Source organism: Hippoglossus stenolepis, chromosome 14 (assembly GCF_022539355.2).
Source record: "Hippoglossus stenolepis isolate QCI-W04-F060 chromosome 14, HSTE1.2, whole genome shotgun sequence".
In the NCBI taxonomy this organism is placed as follows: domain Eukaryota; kingdom Metazoa; phylum Chordata; class Actinopteri; order Pleuronectiformes; family Pleuronectidae; genus Hippoglossus; species Hippoglossus stenolepis.
The window spans coordinates 5,533,764-5,551,072 of record NC_061496.1 but is presented as its reverse complement, the minus strand read 5'-3'; the positions used below and the strand labels follow the sequence as shown (position 1 = coordinate 5,551,072).

The window sequence follows — 17,309 nt, the reverse complement described above, 5'->3', positions numbered from 1 at the left end:
TGCGATCACATGGGTGTGTGCTGCTCCGCGCAGACAATGCACATGTGAATGGAACTAAGTGTCCTCCCTGGTGAAGGTGTTGGCTTTCACTGACTTTTAAACACACACACAGACAGACTCACATTCACACACACACACACACAGACACACAATGTAAAGGACAGGCTAGTCTTTAACTATTAACCAGGTAAAGGGTGTGTGTCTGTGTGTGTGTGTGTGTGTGTGTGTGTGTGTGTGTGTGTGTGTGTGTGTGTGTGTGTGTGTGTGTGTGTGTGTGTGTTGAAAGCGCTCGCAGGCACAGAGACAGACACAGGAGGAAAGACGACTTCCATTCACAAGGTGTTAAACCTATATGAGACAAAGGGTGTGAGCCGGGACAGAGAAGAATAGAAGCTTTTGTCAACGTCTCTGTAGGAATTTAGAGCCTCTGCTTGTTATATTACACAGAGTTTACTTTGGAATGGTGATATTAATCATATCCACTTTCAAATACAGCTTCTAACCCCCGGTTTAGACCTGAGAACAACATTTTCATGTCCAGATTGTCTTTTAGTGTAGATCTGATTTGAGCTTCAGGCGTTAGCATCACAATGTTTTCTTTCCCGTGCAGATTGACGAAACACAAATTATCTTACACACCTCGTTTTATTGAGGATTTTTTACTTGTGCTGCCAATATGTAGAGGTTGCATTGCTATTTTGCGGTTTGGCTTCGGATCAGTCGAACTGTAACAAACTACTCATCTACAGGTGGAGGACTTTGTGTCCTTCTGTCATGACACAACTAATTATATCTCAGTAACATGTTGCTACACTAGTAGGAACCGTTTCCAGCTACTGTGCCCCCGCCCACATGTGGACAGGAGTGACATCACAAACCCTGACTACTGCGATTTGTTTACTGCAGTATTAAGGCAGAAATATTCAGCCAATACGTTTATTTTAACATATAAAAGAAGCAAGAGGGATATGGTAACACGTTTAAAAACTTTATAACTTCTAATATTCACAGAGGGTACTTTAAAAACCACTGTCACAGTGATTCAAAGCAGTTTGAATGAGCTGTGGGATGAATTAACACTGTTTGACTATAGAATGAAACGTGTCTTCAGAAGAAAATGAAAACTAATATCACAAGTGACACTGAATTAGTCTTTAAACTCTGTGCTGAGACATTTATCAAATTTGGTTTTGTACTAAACTAAGGGAACCCAAAGATATACTCTATCCTGTATACTGGGTGACATGTAGACCAGTGAGGTGAGTAAAGTAAAGTAGCCCCTTGGACTTTTCTCGTGCTCTGCAGATATTAGTAACCATGCGCTGCTCAGGACTGGGAACAGCTGGGTCTTGTCACAAATCGTTAGGAAAGTGTTTATTCCTGTGAGTGTGCGTGTGCGTGCACAGGGAGGCCACAGGGCGGAAACATCTGTGTTCACTGCACTTTGTCGTGATCACAGATGCATTTTGAAAGCAAGACGCCGAAAGTACTTTTACATTTTTCTAAAGAGGATATTTTTGCTGGTTTTACAGCGTCCCTGAAGTAAAGTAAGGGGAAATGTGCTTTTACTTTTATTTTTATTAATTTATAACTTTAATATAACCTTGATAATACAGTGGGAACCCCGTTGAGATTCCATATATTATTTACAAGTCCATTGTCTCAGCAGTAACACAACACGCAGGCTAGAATATGGTTCAGCCAAATCGTCTGAACTGTTAATGTACCTCTTAATGGCCGTAAAGGTTCAAAAAAGGCATTTGAATGAATAAATGAACATTAGAGCTCAACAAATGTATCAGTTGGCAAATGAAAATTGGCAGATGAAAACCTTTCACAAACTTCCAGACGTGCACTTAAGTCATTTTCCTGAAAGTAAATCTGGAGGGGCTGTATCTGAAGAGTAATGTCTGAGTCTAAGATATCATTGCCAACTTTTTTTTAAATGTTGACTGACAGATAAATTATCAGAGAGGCATCAGCTCCTATAAATCCATATCGCTCCGATGAAAGTGTAGCTCGGCGTCCATGAGGTCGTTCCAAACTCTGAAACCCGATTTCCCGGCTCAGCTGCACCAACATTTTGTTCACGTGAGAAATCTCACCCCGGTGCTGAGTGACCCTGAGACACGAGAGCAGAGGAGTTTCTCCCTGAGCTAAATTTACCAACCCCCGGGTACCAGAGAGGAGAAAGACCGAAGTGCTGCTGCTCTGCCTGCCGCCATCGTTCTCCCTCCTACATCTCTGTGAACCTCTCAGATAACTGGAGAATATCAAGGTCCGAGCGAGTGGAGCATTGTGTTTTTCATCTGTCAATAAAAGATGAGTTTTTAATGGAGCGTTGTGTCGGTGACGCTCGTCCGTGAAGCGCCGACACAGACCTTGAGTGACTCACTTTCTCTGTCAACCTGCCTCAGCGTCTCCGTCTGGTTTGATTCTCTCTCTCCACCTTTTCTGTGCGTCACTGTTGTCTGTTTGTTGGTCTCAATCTCAGAAAACACATCCACCCACACACACCCACACACACACACACACACATCCAATATTAATACCTCCCCCCGCCCATACCAGACTATTTTTTAACTGACAGAACATGGAGTGACCTTCAGATCACACACAATCCAAACACACTCAATCTCGCTCTCATCTCGTCCTCTGCCGGGGGCCGGTGCGTTCTGTCCATCTTCCAGGTGGAGACGCAGGAGGAGACAGAGAGCGACAGATGATCTCCTTTAAAAAGGGGGGGAAACCACTTGATTTCAACACTCTGCACTCTCCTCAAGGCCGAGACAGTTTAATCAGCACCTGTGAGGAGCGGCGAGCGGCGAGATGAGATACCGAGGGGTTTGATTTGTGATGTCTGGCGTCCTGACTGGTTCTGGAGCTGATTGGCGGTTTGATTGGACGGGTAATTGACTGATTGATTAAATGCGTGATTGCCTCTCCGGCTGTGTGGCTGATGGACTGATGGACATCGTGACTTCAGGATGAAACAATAAAATATAATAGATTCAATTTAAATTATCACAGACTCCTGATCTGTTTTAATGTTCAACTTTGACTTTAAACTTCCTGAGCTATACGTGTCATTTGTGAATGCCCCAAACAGGCCAACCTAAATCTTTACCTCGACCGAGGGGGTTATGTTTCCACCCCTGTCTGTTTGTTGTTTTGTTTGATTGTAATCGAGATTACGCCAAAACTACAAGAAGGATTCCCACCAAACTTATTTCCCAGGATATAATTCATGGTTTAACATGGCAGCTACATTTAGACAACTGGTATCTAGGAGTGTGTGAAATCTGATGCAGCCTGATTGAATTTAAGGGGCCTGTTGGGCATTGGTGGAGAGATTCGCTTTACTGAGCCACTCCAGTAAATTAAAGCTGGGGTTGGTGATCCTGGAAAAGCCAACAAGAGCATGTAGATAGATCCCACCCCGTCCCATCAGCCCACCCGTCAAAGCTACGCCCCCAAAACAAATGAACGTCCACTTGCTCGCCAACTTCTATCCGGACGTGAAGAGTATTTCAACAAATACAGAAAAAAAAGTGTTTCAGAAATAACTTACCAACCGTTTATTTAGTGAAGATGACAAAACCCATACACACCTCCACACACACACACGCACACACGCACACACACACACACACACACACACACACACACACACACACACACACCACACCTGCAATCCCGAGCAGAGCAGACAATAAGAAATGCCCCTACAACACACAAGTGTATAGAAAGCAAATCTGTTGTTTAAAATAAAAGATGTTTTTCCATCTGTGTTCACAATAAAAGATGTTTTTCCATCTGTAGTTCACAATAAAAGATGTTTTTTCCATCTGTAGATTACAATAAAAGATGTTTTTCCATCTGTAGTTCACAATAAAAGATGTTTTTTCCATCTGTAGATTACAACAAAAGATGTTTTTTCCATTTGTAGTTCACAATAAAATCTGTTTTTCCATCTGTAGTTTACAATACGAGCTGTCCACAGCAGCCGATAATCCTGAACGCCCCTGAATAGAACATAATAGCTCCACAAGACACATGGCTCACACCCACCTGCAGTCCTGCCCCTCCTGCAGACAACAGACAATGAAAATGCCCCAGAGAGGGACTTGCAATAGAGAGATGTGCAGAGCCGGACTACACCACAGACGTGACTGGAGTGACTGGGATGGGAGGGGAAATGGAAAAAAATGTACAGCAGGGCTCAACAGAGAGGCAGTTGCACAATAAACGACACCGAGGTATAAAGCCGAGTATGATGAGCACGCCTGCCTTTAGAAACAAGTTAATGCAGCCGGAGACCTGACTAAACAAGCTTTAGGTGCAGGTTGTTCTCAACAGAAAGATCCATATTACATTTCAATTTGTTATTCTTTGCATTTTGCTAAGTTTTGATCTTTCATATTTTTAAATCTTGCTTGTTGTGTGCCTGATACATTGCTGCTCTATATATCCATCTATCTATCTATCTATCTATCTATCTATCTATCTATCTATCTATCTATCTATCTATCTATCTATCTATCTATATATCTATCTATATATGATGTACTCGTGCCAAAAGAATAGGAACCCTATAATAAAGATATTACCCCAAATAAGATAATCTAATAAAAACCCATTATCAAGATCTCACATATTATATTTTCTAAACTCATTACTAGTAAGTATAAAAACAGACTTCATTGTTCTCTCTAAGTGTTTTTATCACCATCTTCCTCTTTTTCTCTCCCGTAAACTCACCGGAGATCTCGTTCTGAGGTGCGTCCGCCAGAGTGAAGCCTTTCCCGGTGTAGAACTGCCGCAGGTCCGCGCAGCTCCGGTCCGCCCCGAGCACCGGGCCCGGGGCTGCAGACAGACACGCCAGCGCGCAGAGGAGCACCGGGATCCGCATCTTCCTCTCAGGTGTGGTCCCCACCTCTCCAGCCTGTACCCAAACCCAGTGAGACACAACACAAATCCCGGAGGTCCGAAGGGGGAAACAGGAGGCTCCTGTCCCGGTGGTTCCGCTGCTCTTCTGGATGTTTGGGGGAGTTTTCAGTCCGTCAATAGATGCATGTTTTCCCCGGTGCAAACCCGCACACAGCCCCGGTGAACTAACACACACGCACCGGGCGAGGGGAGGGTGGCGCTCGTGGTTGGTTCTGCGGGAGAAGAGCTTCGACGCGCGGCTGGAGGTGTCAGGTACAACCCACTGCTCCTCCTCCCTTCTCCTCCTCCTCCTCCTCTGGAGCTGCAGAGATGCCTCAGACAAAAGAGAGAGAAGTGTGTGTGCGCGTGTGCGTGTGTGTGTATGTGTGTGTCTGTGCGTGCAGGTGTCGCTCAGTCAAAGCCGGTGCAGACTATCACCACCGGGTCATAATAATAATGAAAATGAGTCAATTATTTAAAATGAAAAACAAAAATCCGTAATATTATCAGAAGAAGATCATTTGTCCGGTGGATTTTCCTCCTCAGGCTTTGGGACAATGAAATGAGCAGATGCTCTCTCTCTTTCAGCCTCTCTCTCCTGTGTGTGTGTGTGTGTGTGTGTGTGTGTGTGTGTGTGTGTGTGTGTGTGTGTGTGTGTGTGTGTGTGTGTGTGTGTGTGTGTGTGTGCGTGTGTGTGGGTGGGTGTATTCTGCTGCAAGAAGCCAGGGGTTAACCAGCGACATCTGCAGGCCACAATAATAAACAAGGGGGGGGTTCATAATCCAGGGATTCCCCATCAAAAATGTACAGTATTTATTCTCCTTAATTAAAATGTAACGTGCAGATTGAGCGAGTGCATTGGTTTCATTAAACCTGAAATCAATTTTAATACAAAAACAAGACAGAATTGTCATGTGCATAAAATCGAATTGGGTCCAGTCCTCGTCTGCATCAGTTCTAAAAACTGTATCGTGTGTTTTCTTTGCAGGATAAAGTTTCAGTCTCCAGCCAGAACTCACAGAGGTTTGGAAGAGGAAATAAAAACCTGTTGTCGATCAGACGGATTTATTGGCTTTTCACAGACACATCGGTGTGAATGTTTGCTGATATGACAGCTTTGAGTTCAAGGAATAAAGAAATGCAGGAAAGATGTGAATTTCTTTTTACATCGTTAATTAAATAAAAAAAGGTTATTTTCTTAATTCAAATTGCTTGTATTTGTGTGTTTTCTCTTTTATTAATAGTAAATTAGAATAAAGTTATTATCATCAGGCCCCAACGATGCATTTCAGTTGGGCTCTAATTTCCTTCCTGGAAACATCCAGTTCCAGTCTGACTCCACAGACGCTCCCTTCTCTCTCCGAGCAGGACCCAAGGTCAGGTTAGAGATAAAGGTCCAACCGACAGGACATTGTAGTGTCTGCGCTCAGGGACTTTTCAAATGCCCCAGACAGAGAGGCACCAACGTCAACTCTCACCGATTTTGTAGTCAGTGGTAAGACGTAAGGACACAATGTGATTTAGGTGGGAGACATCTTCAGACTTGGGGGGGGTGACAATTGCTCATGCTACTCTGTTAGCGTTTGTTTATTGTTTCACCTTCTGGTCTCCTTTATGCATCAAGTCTACGTTAAAACCTTCTGCATGAGACATCAGCTGCTGCCTGAGTTCTCCTTCCACCAGCTTCCAGAAAACCTCCAGAACAACATGGATGGATCGTCTGTTTGAGTCGCAGAGGGAAAAGGGTTTCCTTCGTTTTCTAAACTCTTGAGGACACAACCGATGTGTCATCCAATGAACTTTCTGAACTGCAGATATTTAGGAGGTCCATGTTTTCTCCGCTGTCTATTTGATTGGTTGGTTTGTCTGCAGGGTTACGCAAAAAAAATAACTCGGTGGGAAAAAAACTGGGTGATAGGACGGGACATGGTGTAAAAGTCGTTATAATTAATAGCATCAGTAGCGTTGGCTCTGAATGTGCCAGTGAGTCTCGTCAGTGTAGCAGCGAGCCAACACCAGTTCCACCCAGAAACACAGGCAACTCGTCCATATCAAACATTAATCATTCATTTTATTACTTGTTACATTAATACCTGTGCTTTTCTTGCTGTGACTCGTCCAAACATTCTGTAAAAAATTGCTGTGATGCACTTGAATTGATCATAATCGACTTGTGAAGTCAGGACTTATCACTTGATTTCATTTGAATCAGGGGGTCATCAACCCCTGGAATAAATTCCACATCTGCATTCCTGGACATGTTGAATCACAGGCCCCAACGGAGAATTGAATTTATCAATAACCTACATTTTTATGTCAAACTTGACTTTAAGTTAAGTAATTGAACAACTTGAGTATTTATCACTTTGTCTTTCAGGCCTCACACGGTTTGTTTTGGTCTGAACCTCCAGGTCGTCTCCAGGTCGTCTCCAGGTCGTCTCCAGGTTGTCTCCAGGACACATCCCAGACATAGACTCTGTCCAAAAAGATCACAGGCCACCTTATTCAAAGGAATCAAGCCGAGTTCCACACATTCAGTGCAACATCTGGACAGGTGTGAATCGAGCCAATGCTTTTATTTTATTTTTTTGCCTCGGCCGCCTGAGAGGGTGATAAAAGTGATTGGCACATACCGGTTACTTTAGCCGCCGGGAGGAATACGTTTTATACCTGTTAGTAGAAACAGAGCCAGGAGTAATATGTCAAATATCTGAACCCTGCAGAGAGAGACTCATATATTCTCGTTTTGGACTTGACGCAGCCAGCTTTCAAATGAGAAACTTTTCCAAACCTGCTATCAGCGTTGGAAAAATAAGAATATCAGTACAATCCATCAGGCTCTGAAGCAGATGGCCACGTTCCACATCTGCATGGAGTGATATATTAAATGTCAGAGTCAAACACCAACGCTGAAAAGTGGTTAAAACTGATATGAGAAAGATATTCAGGTCATTAATTCATGCAACAATGAGGACACTGTCTGAGGATGAGCACAGGTGTCGTCTCCTGTTTCCTTCTGGCTCCGCGCTTGTGCCGGATTTCAAGAAAAGTAACGTCCAAAGGCACCAACACAAATAATCTATTCAGTCTCTGTTCATGACTTGAATGGATCCAGGTAGAAACAACATAACCTTTAAACTGAGTGATTATATAAGTACGAAGCGAGGCTGCCTGCCAGGTCACACAGACACGTCTGAATCAATCACAAGACTTAACCAGTTCCATGAGATCTGCTCCGTCGGCTCTTGAACTCATTTAAACTCAGCCTGTGTTTTCTTTTCTTCCGTTCTCTCCCCATCTGAACCTTCTGTCCCTTTCGTCTGCCCTTAACTCAGCCTTCACACTCCAGAGAATTAAGTTTCGGTACTTTTATTCTCGTTTTTTAAAATCCATCTATTCCCTCTTCACCATCCTTTTTACACGTTGCTCTGCACATGCCTCTTCACACACAAGGCCTCGCATCACAGCGCGGAGGAGTTCGGTTTCTCTGTGTTTTCCTGTGATGCATCAGTGCATGAAGATGTCAGGGAGGAAAACATTGAAAGACAAAGCGGCCGAGCCTGCTACGACCTGCATATGGCAACCTGCAAGTGTGTGTGTGTGTGTGTGTGTGTGCGCGCGCGCGCGCGTGTGTGTGTGTGTGTGTGTGTGTGTGTGTGTGTGTGTGTGTGTGTGTGTGTGTGTGTGTGTGTGTGTGTGTGTGTGTGCGTGTGATTCTGAGCTGCAGTGACACATTTTTCAGTTCTGCTCCGTCTCCTGTCAAGCCTGTAAGTCATAATGACAGATATTTCCTTCTCAGCACATTTGACACCACTGGCACTCTTGACTCACATGTCAGTCATTCTTGGTCACATCTGCAGTAATAAGACTCCCACTAAATCAAGAAATGATAAATATCAGTGACGGCGGTTTGCACACACACACACACACACACACACACACACACACACACACACACACACACACACACACACACACACACTCTCTCTCTCTATATATATACACCCATTACATACTGTACACACACACACCTACACACAGTAAATCACACAGATGATGAAACTTCAATATCATACCTGCCAACTTTGATCAGAACTATCTGTCACGGAAGATAAGATCTGTCAGCCGGAGCCAATAACATCGACATAATGGGATGGGAGCGAAGCCCTGGCTGGCGTCCAGGTCACCGGGAACTGCGTCAACATGAAAACAGCGTGAAGTTGATGATGGCGACAACAGTCAGTTACAGAAATGTGACAGAGTCTCTGGGGAGTATTGGGGACAAGCATGAGAACAAAAAGTCAGAATGAATAAAGTCAAAATGTGGAGGATGAAGTCCAAATTTCGACATTAGAGTCAAACTTTTCAACATATAATCGAACTACAAACGTTAGCACAGATGATGAAATGCCTTGTGTAGATGATTGGGGGAAATTGTGCTTCAGGATCAGTTTGAGTAACAAAGGAAATCGAGTGTGGTGATCAGACTTTAAAGAGACTGCATCTGTTCAGAGGGAGAAACCAAACAAGCTGTACAACAGATCTAACTTTATTCTAAACATTTCAAATGTATTCCCAAAAAATGCAAATATATAAATATCCTCCTCTGGTTTAGTTTAGTTCTGAACACTCGACTTGGCATTTCGACTTTATTCACGTAAAACTAAAATATACCATCCTCTGATTTAGTTCGACTTCTCAACATTTATTCGTGACACTCCGACTTTGTGTCATGTCTTGAAAGCGTCTTCGGCCGGTGAACATGGTAAACAAGCTCGACGTTAGCCTGCCGTGCCCACGCACAGCTTCCCAGAGCCAAGAGCGCAGTGTTACAGTTCACGGGAACAATTCTGTGGTTCCTTGCGAAGACGTTCGGAGGTGATGTGGGTGTGAAAAAGGTGAGTTAGGTGATTCAGTGCTGTTCTTTCACACAGAGACTGATGTTTAATTGCCCGTCAGCGAGACACTTAATCCCTGACTGCTTCAGCGGAGCAGCTCTACCCTGGCATCACAGACTTTGTGATATAAAGAGGCCGCCAGCCACTGTGAGGTCGATCGGCTTTCAGCGTTAAATGACTCCTAAACACCTCATCCAAATTTGGAAGAGTGCCGCACCGCCGCCATTTAGATCCCATCAGCGGTTATTAATATTCAAGGATCTTCTACTCACTCCGGAGCGTTCGGGGAACAATGGACTGTTCATGTTATCAGCTCCAATGAGAGCCAATGAAAGATTTGAGCACCTGAGGGGGCGAGAGAGGCTCCAGTGTTGGAGAACTCACTCAATCATGTGAAAGAAAAGAGTTCCTCCATCTCAGGTTGCTGTTCCCGAGGCTTCTGCACAACAAGGACGACTTGATTTTGTGCCTTTCGAGATCTAATACATAAATAAATGCTGTATTGGGACACAGCGCTGCATAAATCCAGCTGAGCCTCCCAGGTAGATCCCGTAAAAGCCTGTCGTTACATTTTAAGGTGGAGCTGCAGCAGGTACACAAGCACTAATCTGATACCACGTATGTCTCCAAGGCTTCAAACTCTGGCAGGGACGGGAACATTAATGTGATTTAAATAGAACAAACAATCATAATTCTTGGACGAGGTTCAAAATAATCAAGAGCTGTGATTTCATTAGTGCTGACAGGAGAACACCAGCTTCTTCGAAAACGCCGTTCTGCGAAGGCCTCGGTCGTGAACTCATCCTCGTTCCTTCACCTCCCGCCCCGTCTGCCTCCGCTTTTCCTGAGGTTCAGAGTAACGTGAATTATTTGTGCTCTTTGGCTGATCAGGTATTTTAGTTAATAAATGAAGCAGCAAATTAGGTCATCACAGAGAATATAATACTATTTTTAATATTGCAGGGTGTGTGGACGGGTCCTCAAAGTGCCGTCTTTCTCCGTCTCTCTCCTCCTCCCTCTACGTCTTTCTCTCTGTGGCAATTTGCATTCAGTGATGTCTTTATTTCCCATCATCCCCTGGCAGTTTCCTGTGCCAGCCATGGCGACGTGTGCCAGCTTCCTCACCATGCCAATCCAATTACAGTAAGCTCCCCAAAAAAAGTGCCAGAGGCCAAAGAGCCGCCTCTGCATTTACATATAATATCCACACGGGCTTCTGATGGCTCCAGACTCCTGTGAGATGAAACTTTTTGCAGCAGTTCTGATGTGGTGGACGCTCCGCTGGTGAAATGTACTGAAAATATAAACGTTTTAAATGAAGGTGAGACCGCAAAGACACCAAAGATAATCTTCAAAATTTGGTGGAAATGTGTATTTTGCACAAAACTTTATTAATAGAAAAGATGCAACTACAGGACAAAAGGAGTCAATCAAGAGTTAAAACAATCTGATACAGAATATTTCAGATTTATGATCGACTCAGGTAGTGAGATGCTTTCATGACCTTAAAGATATAGAATTACCACAAATGTCTTCCACCATATTAGTTATATATGCTTTTTCTTGTTAGTAATTCAAAAACTACTGAACAGACTTCTACGAAACTTGGAAGGATTGAACATCGGTCAGGACAGAAATTATGATGATTTTTTGATCTCCATTGTTTTGTTGGCTAAGCTCTAAGACTTAACTTAAACGGACTGTTGGGCCTTTGCAGAACTTTGTGCTCTAATGTAATTTAATAAATATTACGATCTGAAAACCTTAATTAATACAGTGATGCAACTGAACGGCTCAAGATGAGGCTGCATTTATTCTGGGAGATCTTGTTTCACACCATGTTTCAGCATCTTCCACTGAGACTGAAACACAATATACAAAAGACACGAGTACGAGTTTGATAACACACATTTATTATTAAAAGGTTATAAAACTGTTGATTATTGACACAACAGAGCAGGACACATGTGTTACAGGAGGTTTATTCATGTTTTCAATTATATAATTTAGTTTTACATTAGCACTGTGAGAGAAACCAAAGCTGCTCACTGGTTGTTCATTGCATCCTGGTGGCCCTGCACAGTATTACAACCAAAGAAATTAGCAATGCTAAACTAAGTTAGGGTAAATGTAATGGTTTTATTTAATGTAAACATTACAGCAGCACGGCACCAGAAAAACAAGAGGAAGTAAGTTCTGTGCAACTTCAAAATGAAAGTTTCACACACACATCAAAGATTTCTCAACATTTCAAGTTGTAGCCACCAAGTGACTGAGCACAGAGCGACGACTTATCGGCTTTATCTTCATCCTCCAGACGGTTTTATTTGAATTCAACTCAAAACAGCTGTAGCTGCTGATTATTTCATTCCATACAAAGTTTATAAGCATATAAAAGATATGAAAATATATATTTTTTTACATTTTAAAAGTCTCTAAATTGCTGTCGTTAGCCCACACTAGTATTATTCCAGGTTGTTGAATAGTGTATATCTATACATTTTATATATATCAACAGTTAAGTTCGCTATTTTTGCATGTTGATGCACAAGGTCACCTGCTAAAGGGAAAGATGACGTGGTTGGCTGGAGTCCAATATCTCATCTGATGTGGGAATAACGTTTAAACCATAATTAATTAAGAGCATGTTTGTTTGACAGATTACGTTGTGAGAGTCTCCCTCTACCTCACATGGTATCTGGGCTTGTTGCCTGGATACCTCGCAGCCCTGAGCTCTCTATGGTATTTCTAAAGGTGTCTCATCCTCCAGTTACATTCCTTTATGGATAACTGTCTCGGTTTAGTGTCAGCGAGACACTTTCAGGAGAGTTTTGCTCTTTTGTGGCAGAAAATCAAAGACAAAAATGACTGTAATTGAAGCTGCAGTGTGAAACCTAAGGCATATCTGAGCCGGTCATCACACGCAGCGCAGTATGCACATGTAAGTACGACGGCGGATTAGGGCCATGTTGAGGAAAAACTCATCTGAGATTTGGGAATAAAGTCGTAAACAATATTTTTTTTAGATTTCACTCCTTCTGGATCCAAAATCTGGAACCAAATCGATGTCTCAAAGACCTGATACTTATAATAATGTGTCCAAAATGAAAAAGATTGTTATTTGTGAGACCTATAACAAATATAACCTAACAAGATGCTCCACGTTCCTCATTTAAACACAGACAAAAGACTGATGTTCTGATATTCCCCCTGTTATATGATAATAAATTATGAATTTATTATCATACAATTACGACTTTTCCTTGTTCTGGTAATATTACAACTTTATTCTCGCAACCTCCTAATGACTTTCTTCTAACACGTCCCTCGTACTCTGTTGTAGAAAAGGAAATCCGTCTCCCAGTTACAGAAATGCACATGTTGTCCCTTCAGTTGCGAATATATTTAAATAATTATTCCAGTTGTCTCCCCAGCTGCTGTGAGGTGTTTAGGGGGTGAGACTTCACAAAGAGCCGGAAGGACTCGATAATCGTAATTAACGTGAATCACAGTTGATTCACATGTTTGGATCTGGGCTCAGCTCGACTCTGATCACTCCCTGGATTCTCTCGTCTGTTGTCTTCCTCGGAGACGAGCTGATAAAACACGTATTAACCCTTCAAATCTTATTAAATGTCACATATATATTATCTCAGTTTGAATTCATGCACTTGCAGACCAGTCACCCTTTGAATGACTGTGGCTGCTCAGAGTTTAATAATAAATGACGATGAAATGTCAGATTATTATTCACTGTTCAGGCAGATGATTGTTTCTGACTTTTAACTGATGGTGATATTCAGTCTTTTTTCTTCTGCTGGGTGTTTGTTTTCATTTCCAACAGAGCTTCCTTGAAGCTTGCAAGTGAAATTGAATTTGAAATGAAAGCCGTTCCCTGTAGTGTTTTTACATCTCTGCCCACTGTGCATCCACAGAACAGTCTCTTCCCATTTTTCTCAACAACTGCTTCGAAAGGATTTATTCACCAAAAGGTAAATTACAAGGAGAGAACGTCGAGTAATGTTTGATGGAATTTAATTTCTAAAAAAGCTAAATAACAATAATAATCATTCAGCTTCTGTGAACAGAAGAGTTTGTGTTTAAACAAAGGGCCGTCAGGGTTTCAGTCTGCACAGACTTGCCGACCAACAGTCAAATTGTTCATGCTCCGTGGTCTGAAGTATCACATAATTGGTTGTTGCCTATTGAGAAAGAATAAGTACACATGAGTATCAATGACCAGCCTCAGGGCGCTTTCACACCTTCCTTGTTTGGTTCAGACGTCTCAGTTCAGTCTGAGCCACAACACAACCTACACTAGTGAACCTAACTGGTACCGCGCCCGATGTTTAGTTCGCTCCCTCAACTGCAGATCAACCAGTTCACGAACCAGATTAAATGTAAATAAAATGTAACGACATGAATCTTAGTTCAGACCATGGTCCAGACTTTCAGGTGTGAAAGAGCCTGAATTCATCTCTGTGTTCTGAGTTTTCTTAAACTTGATAAATCGTCACCAAAGTTCCTTCACTGTCAATCTGAAGCTGGTTTGACTTCAGATGTGAAGGTCAAACCAAACCAAACGGCCCATTGAGTCCAAGTCAGTCTGCTCTGTTCTATATTAATCTCTATTTACACATCAAGCCATAGTTACCTATAGAAACTCTTCATATAAATATATAATATATATATTTGTATTTACATCTTTCTTCAAAAAAAAAAGTAGCTAGTGCTGTGCAAACTATCTTAATAGAGTTAAATACAAGTACACACATGTAGAGGTCAGTACAGGTAATATAAAAATGCAAACTGTGCAACTGCAACTGTGACAAACCCACAGTCTGTGCCACAAGCTGGACCCCCCGATCGGGGGGGGGTTTAGCTGTGCTTACGAAAACTTCCACCACCACCACCACCAAACATACAGTCTGGGGTCGTCTCTCTGTCTCTTCTGTCTCTTCTGTCTCTTCTGTCTCTGTCCCGGGATCTGTCTCGCGGCGGTCAGCGTGGTTCCCATGTGGACAGCAGGAGGAGCAGTGGGGTCACCAGGGTCAGAGGCTCCACAGCCACGATGTGAGCTGAGCCGCGGACGACCACCTGACAGGAAGTACACAACAAGGTAGATGGTTACAGAGGAAGAGAGTGAGAGGAGAAAAGAGAAACGGAGAAAAAGAAGGAGGGAAAATGTGATTTGTGGAAAATATTGATTGATTATCATTTCGTTGGCATACTGTGAGCAACTAATTGTGTATATGGGTTTGTATATGCGTTTATCATTCACCTTAAATAAAGGACAATATGTCTACACTACCAAAATAAAGCCAAAATATTCAAGATATGGGCGCTGCCATTTTGCATTAGTAACATAATTTGAGAGAGTCTGTGCAGTGACCAGTGTGGAGCCGCTCGTAGGCTGTTGGAAATGGTGTCAGTACATAGCGCGTCCATAATATGCTTATTATTACCATTATTATTTGTATTATTTGATTTTTACAGTAATTAATACAATGTTTAGAAAGAAAATGTTACATTTTACATAAAAAAACATGTTTATTTTCTTTATTCAGGTTCCAAATAATTAGTTAAATTTATTTTATTTTTATTTATAGTTAATTATAATAAAGTTTATTATTAAACTGTAATCATATCAGTTACACCTCATTGAGTTCGATAACATCTTTGGAATCACAGCCAAATTTGTATTTTTTGGAAAGTATATATCTGCCAATATCTGCCAACTCCAAGAGTCCATGTTGGTTGGGCTCTAGAAAACAGGCAGTTATGGTTCATCACACAGCAAAGGAGACTCGGACACTAATGGGTGATGTTTTAAAGTGTCACAAAGGAAGTGAATCAGAGGAGCTGCGTCAGGTCCTGTGTGACAGAGCGCTGCAGCTGCTGGAGCGACAGATCGCACTTTGAGTTCACTTCACAGTGAGTAGGCAGAGCAGCTTGTCACAATGTTGTTCGAAAAATAAAAATATAAAAACAGCAAAACAGACACAGATTTGGTGACAGAGACACAAAGATCCTTCACAAATGCTGCAGATGAGTCATAAAGAAACGATAAAGCTGTCAAAAACCTGTATTTCCAAATGTGTCTCTCTCTTTCTCTGCGCTCACTCGACCTGCCGCTCCTCTGCTGACTCACTTATGCTTAATCACGTATCTGCCTCCAGTCATTAACACACTGAAAGAAATGTTGCACGACACTTTTCAGCTTCTTCATTGCGTTGGCAGTCTTCAAAATGTGTGTTTACCATCCCAGCAAACCAAACTCCCACGGGTCCCCTGTGATGTTTACGTTATGAGAAGCGAAAGCAGTCATGACTTGATGCTACACCTTTTGACAGCAGTGTGAGAGCAATGACTTTACCTGTGGAGGTGAGAGGTGATGAGGAGGGACGGGGCGATGAAGAAGAGGAGGCCGAGCTTCCTTCTTCGTCTCTGGACTGTGACCACTGGCTGAATGACCCGTCTCGTCACCTAAACACATGAGGTAATATGATGATTAGGTGAAACAGTGTGAATAGGTGCTGACTTTCATTATTTTATTTGTTGATTTCAGGACAACTTTATGTTCTGTATAGGTGAGGGATAAATCCATGAACTGCTGGATCTGAATAAATGGGCCCATCCATTAACTGTGTTTCACTTTCTCTGCAGGTTTTCCTGTAAAAATTAATTTAATCCATGGTGGGAGCGGGGGTGCACGTGCACACACAAGAGCAATGCTCTCATGCACAACAGATTCCAAGTGACAGGTACAGAGGCCGAGGAGCGAAAGACAAGTTCTCACAGGTGCGTGCACGACTGCAGCTAAAACTACGAGCTCTGCTTGGACGGTAAAAACTTTATGGATGATAGCATGACCATGCAGCAATGGAGAATAACACAAAGTTAAAGATCCTGTGTTTTATTGAGAAGTGCAAATTTGGTTTCTTATGAAACTGTGGTGGGAAGAATAAGGCGAGCCAACACAGTCTAGATAATAAACCGGATGAGATAGGGCATTAGCTTTCTAGTTATATTTATATGGTTTATTTCCTCTACATTACAGGTTTTTCCCAATTCCCCATAGGATTTTATTGTTGGTGTTCGACCTTGTGCAGGTGTCAAACCTTTTTTTTTTTTAAAGTATCCAAATAAAACCCAACATTTCAGGAACTTTAAGTGTCTGGAAGGATCCAAGTAAAAGTCAAAAAAGAAAACAAGTCCACTCTTTTAAAGAAGTTCTTGTCTAAAAGCACTTTCTCTATAAATAAATAAGTCCATAAATTAAGGGGAATTGAGATTTGTTTAAGCCGTTCCTGTTTTCGGTTTCATGATTGCACAAAACCTTTCATTATTTATGGCTGTTTTGTTGTTGTTTGGACCTGAAAGATTTATGGATTCAAATCATTTCAACCCGACCCACCCACGCAGCATGAATACTGTAACACTCCCCTGCACATGCACATGCGCACACGCACACGCACACAC

At 42.3% G+C, this 17,309-nt stretch overlaps 2 protein-coding genes across 2 annotated transcripts in view; both read right to left on the bottom strand.

Moving 5' to 3' along the window:
- Nucleotides 1-5,516, bottom strand: part of LOC118121471 (glypican-1) — a 35,833-nt gene extending 30,317 nt beyond the window's left edge. The window contains exon 1 of the mRNA XM_035177369.2: nt 4,762-5,516. Coding sequence (XP_035033260.1) covers nt 4,762-4,912 — 151 coding nt within the window. The 5' untranslated portion in view covers nt 4,913-5,516. The remainder of the gene's footprint in view (nt 1-4,761) is intronic.
- Nucleotides 5,517-11,723: 6,207 nt separating this feature from the next.
- The window catches only part of LOC118121472 (glypican-5), a 43,558-nt gene continuing 37,972 nt past the window's right edge, over nt 11,724-17,309 (bottom strand). Inside the window, exons 10-11 of the mRNA XM_035177371.2 lie at nt 16,204-16,313; nt 11,724-14,924 (exon numbers count right to left, since the gene is read on the bottom strand). Of these exons, the coding sequence (XP_035033262.2) occupies nt 14,829-14,924; nt 16,204-16,313 (206 nt within the window). The 3' untranslated portion in view covers nt 11,724-14,828. The remainder of the gene's footprint in view (nt 14,925-16,203; nt 16,314-17,309) is intronic.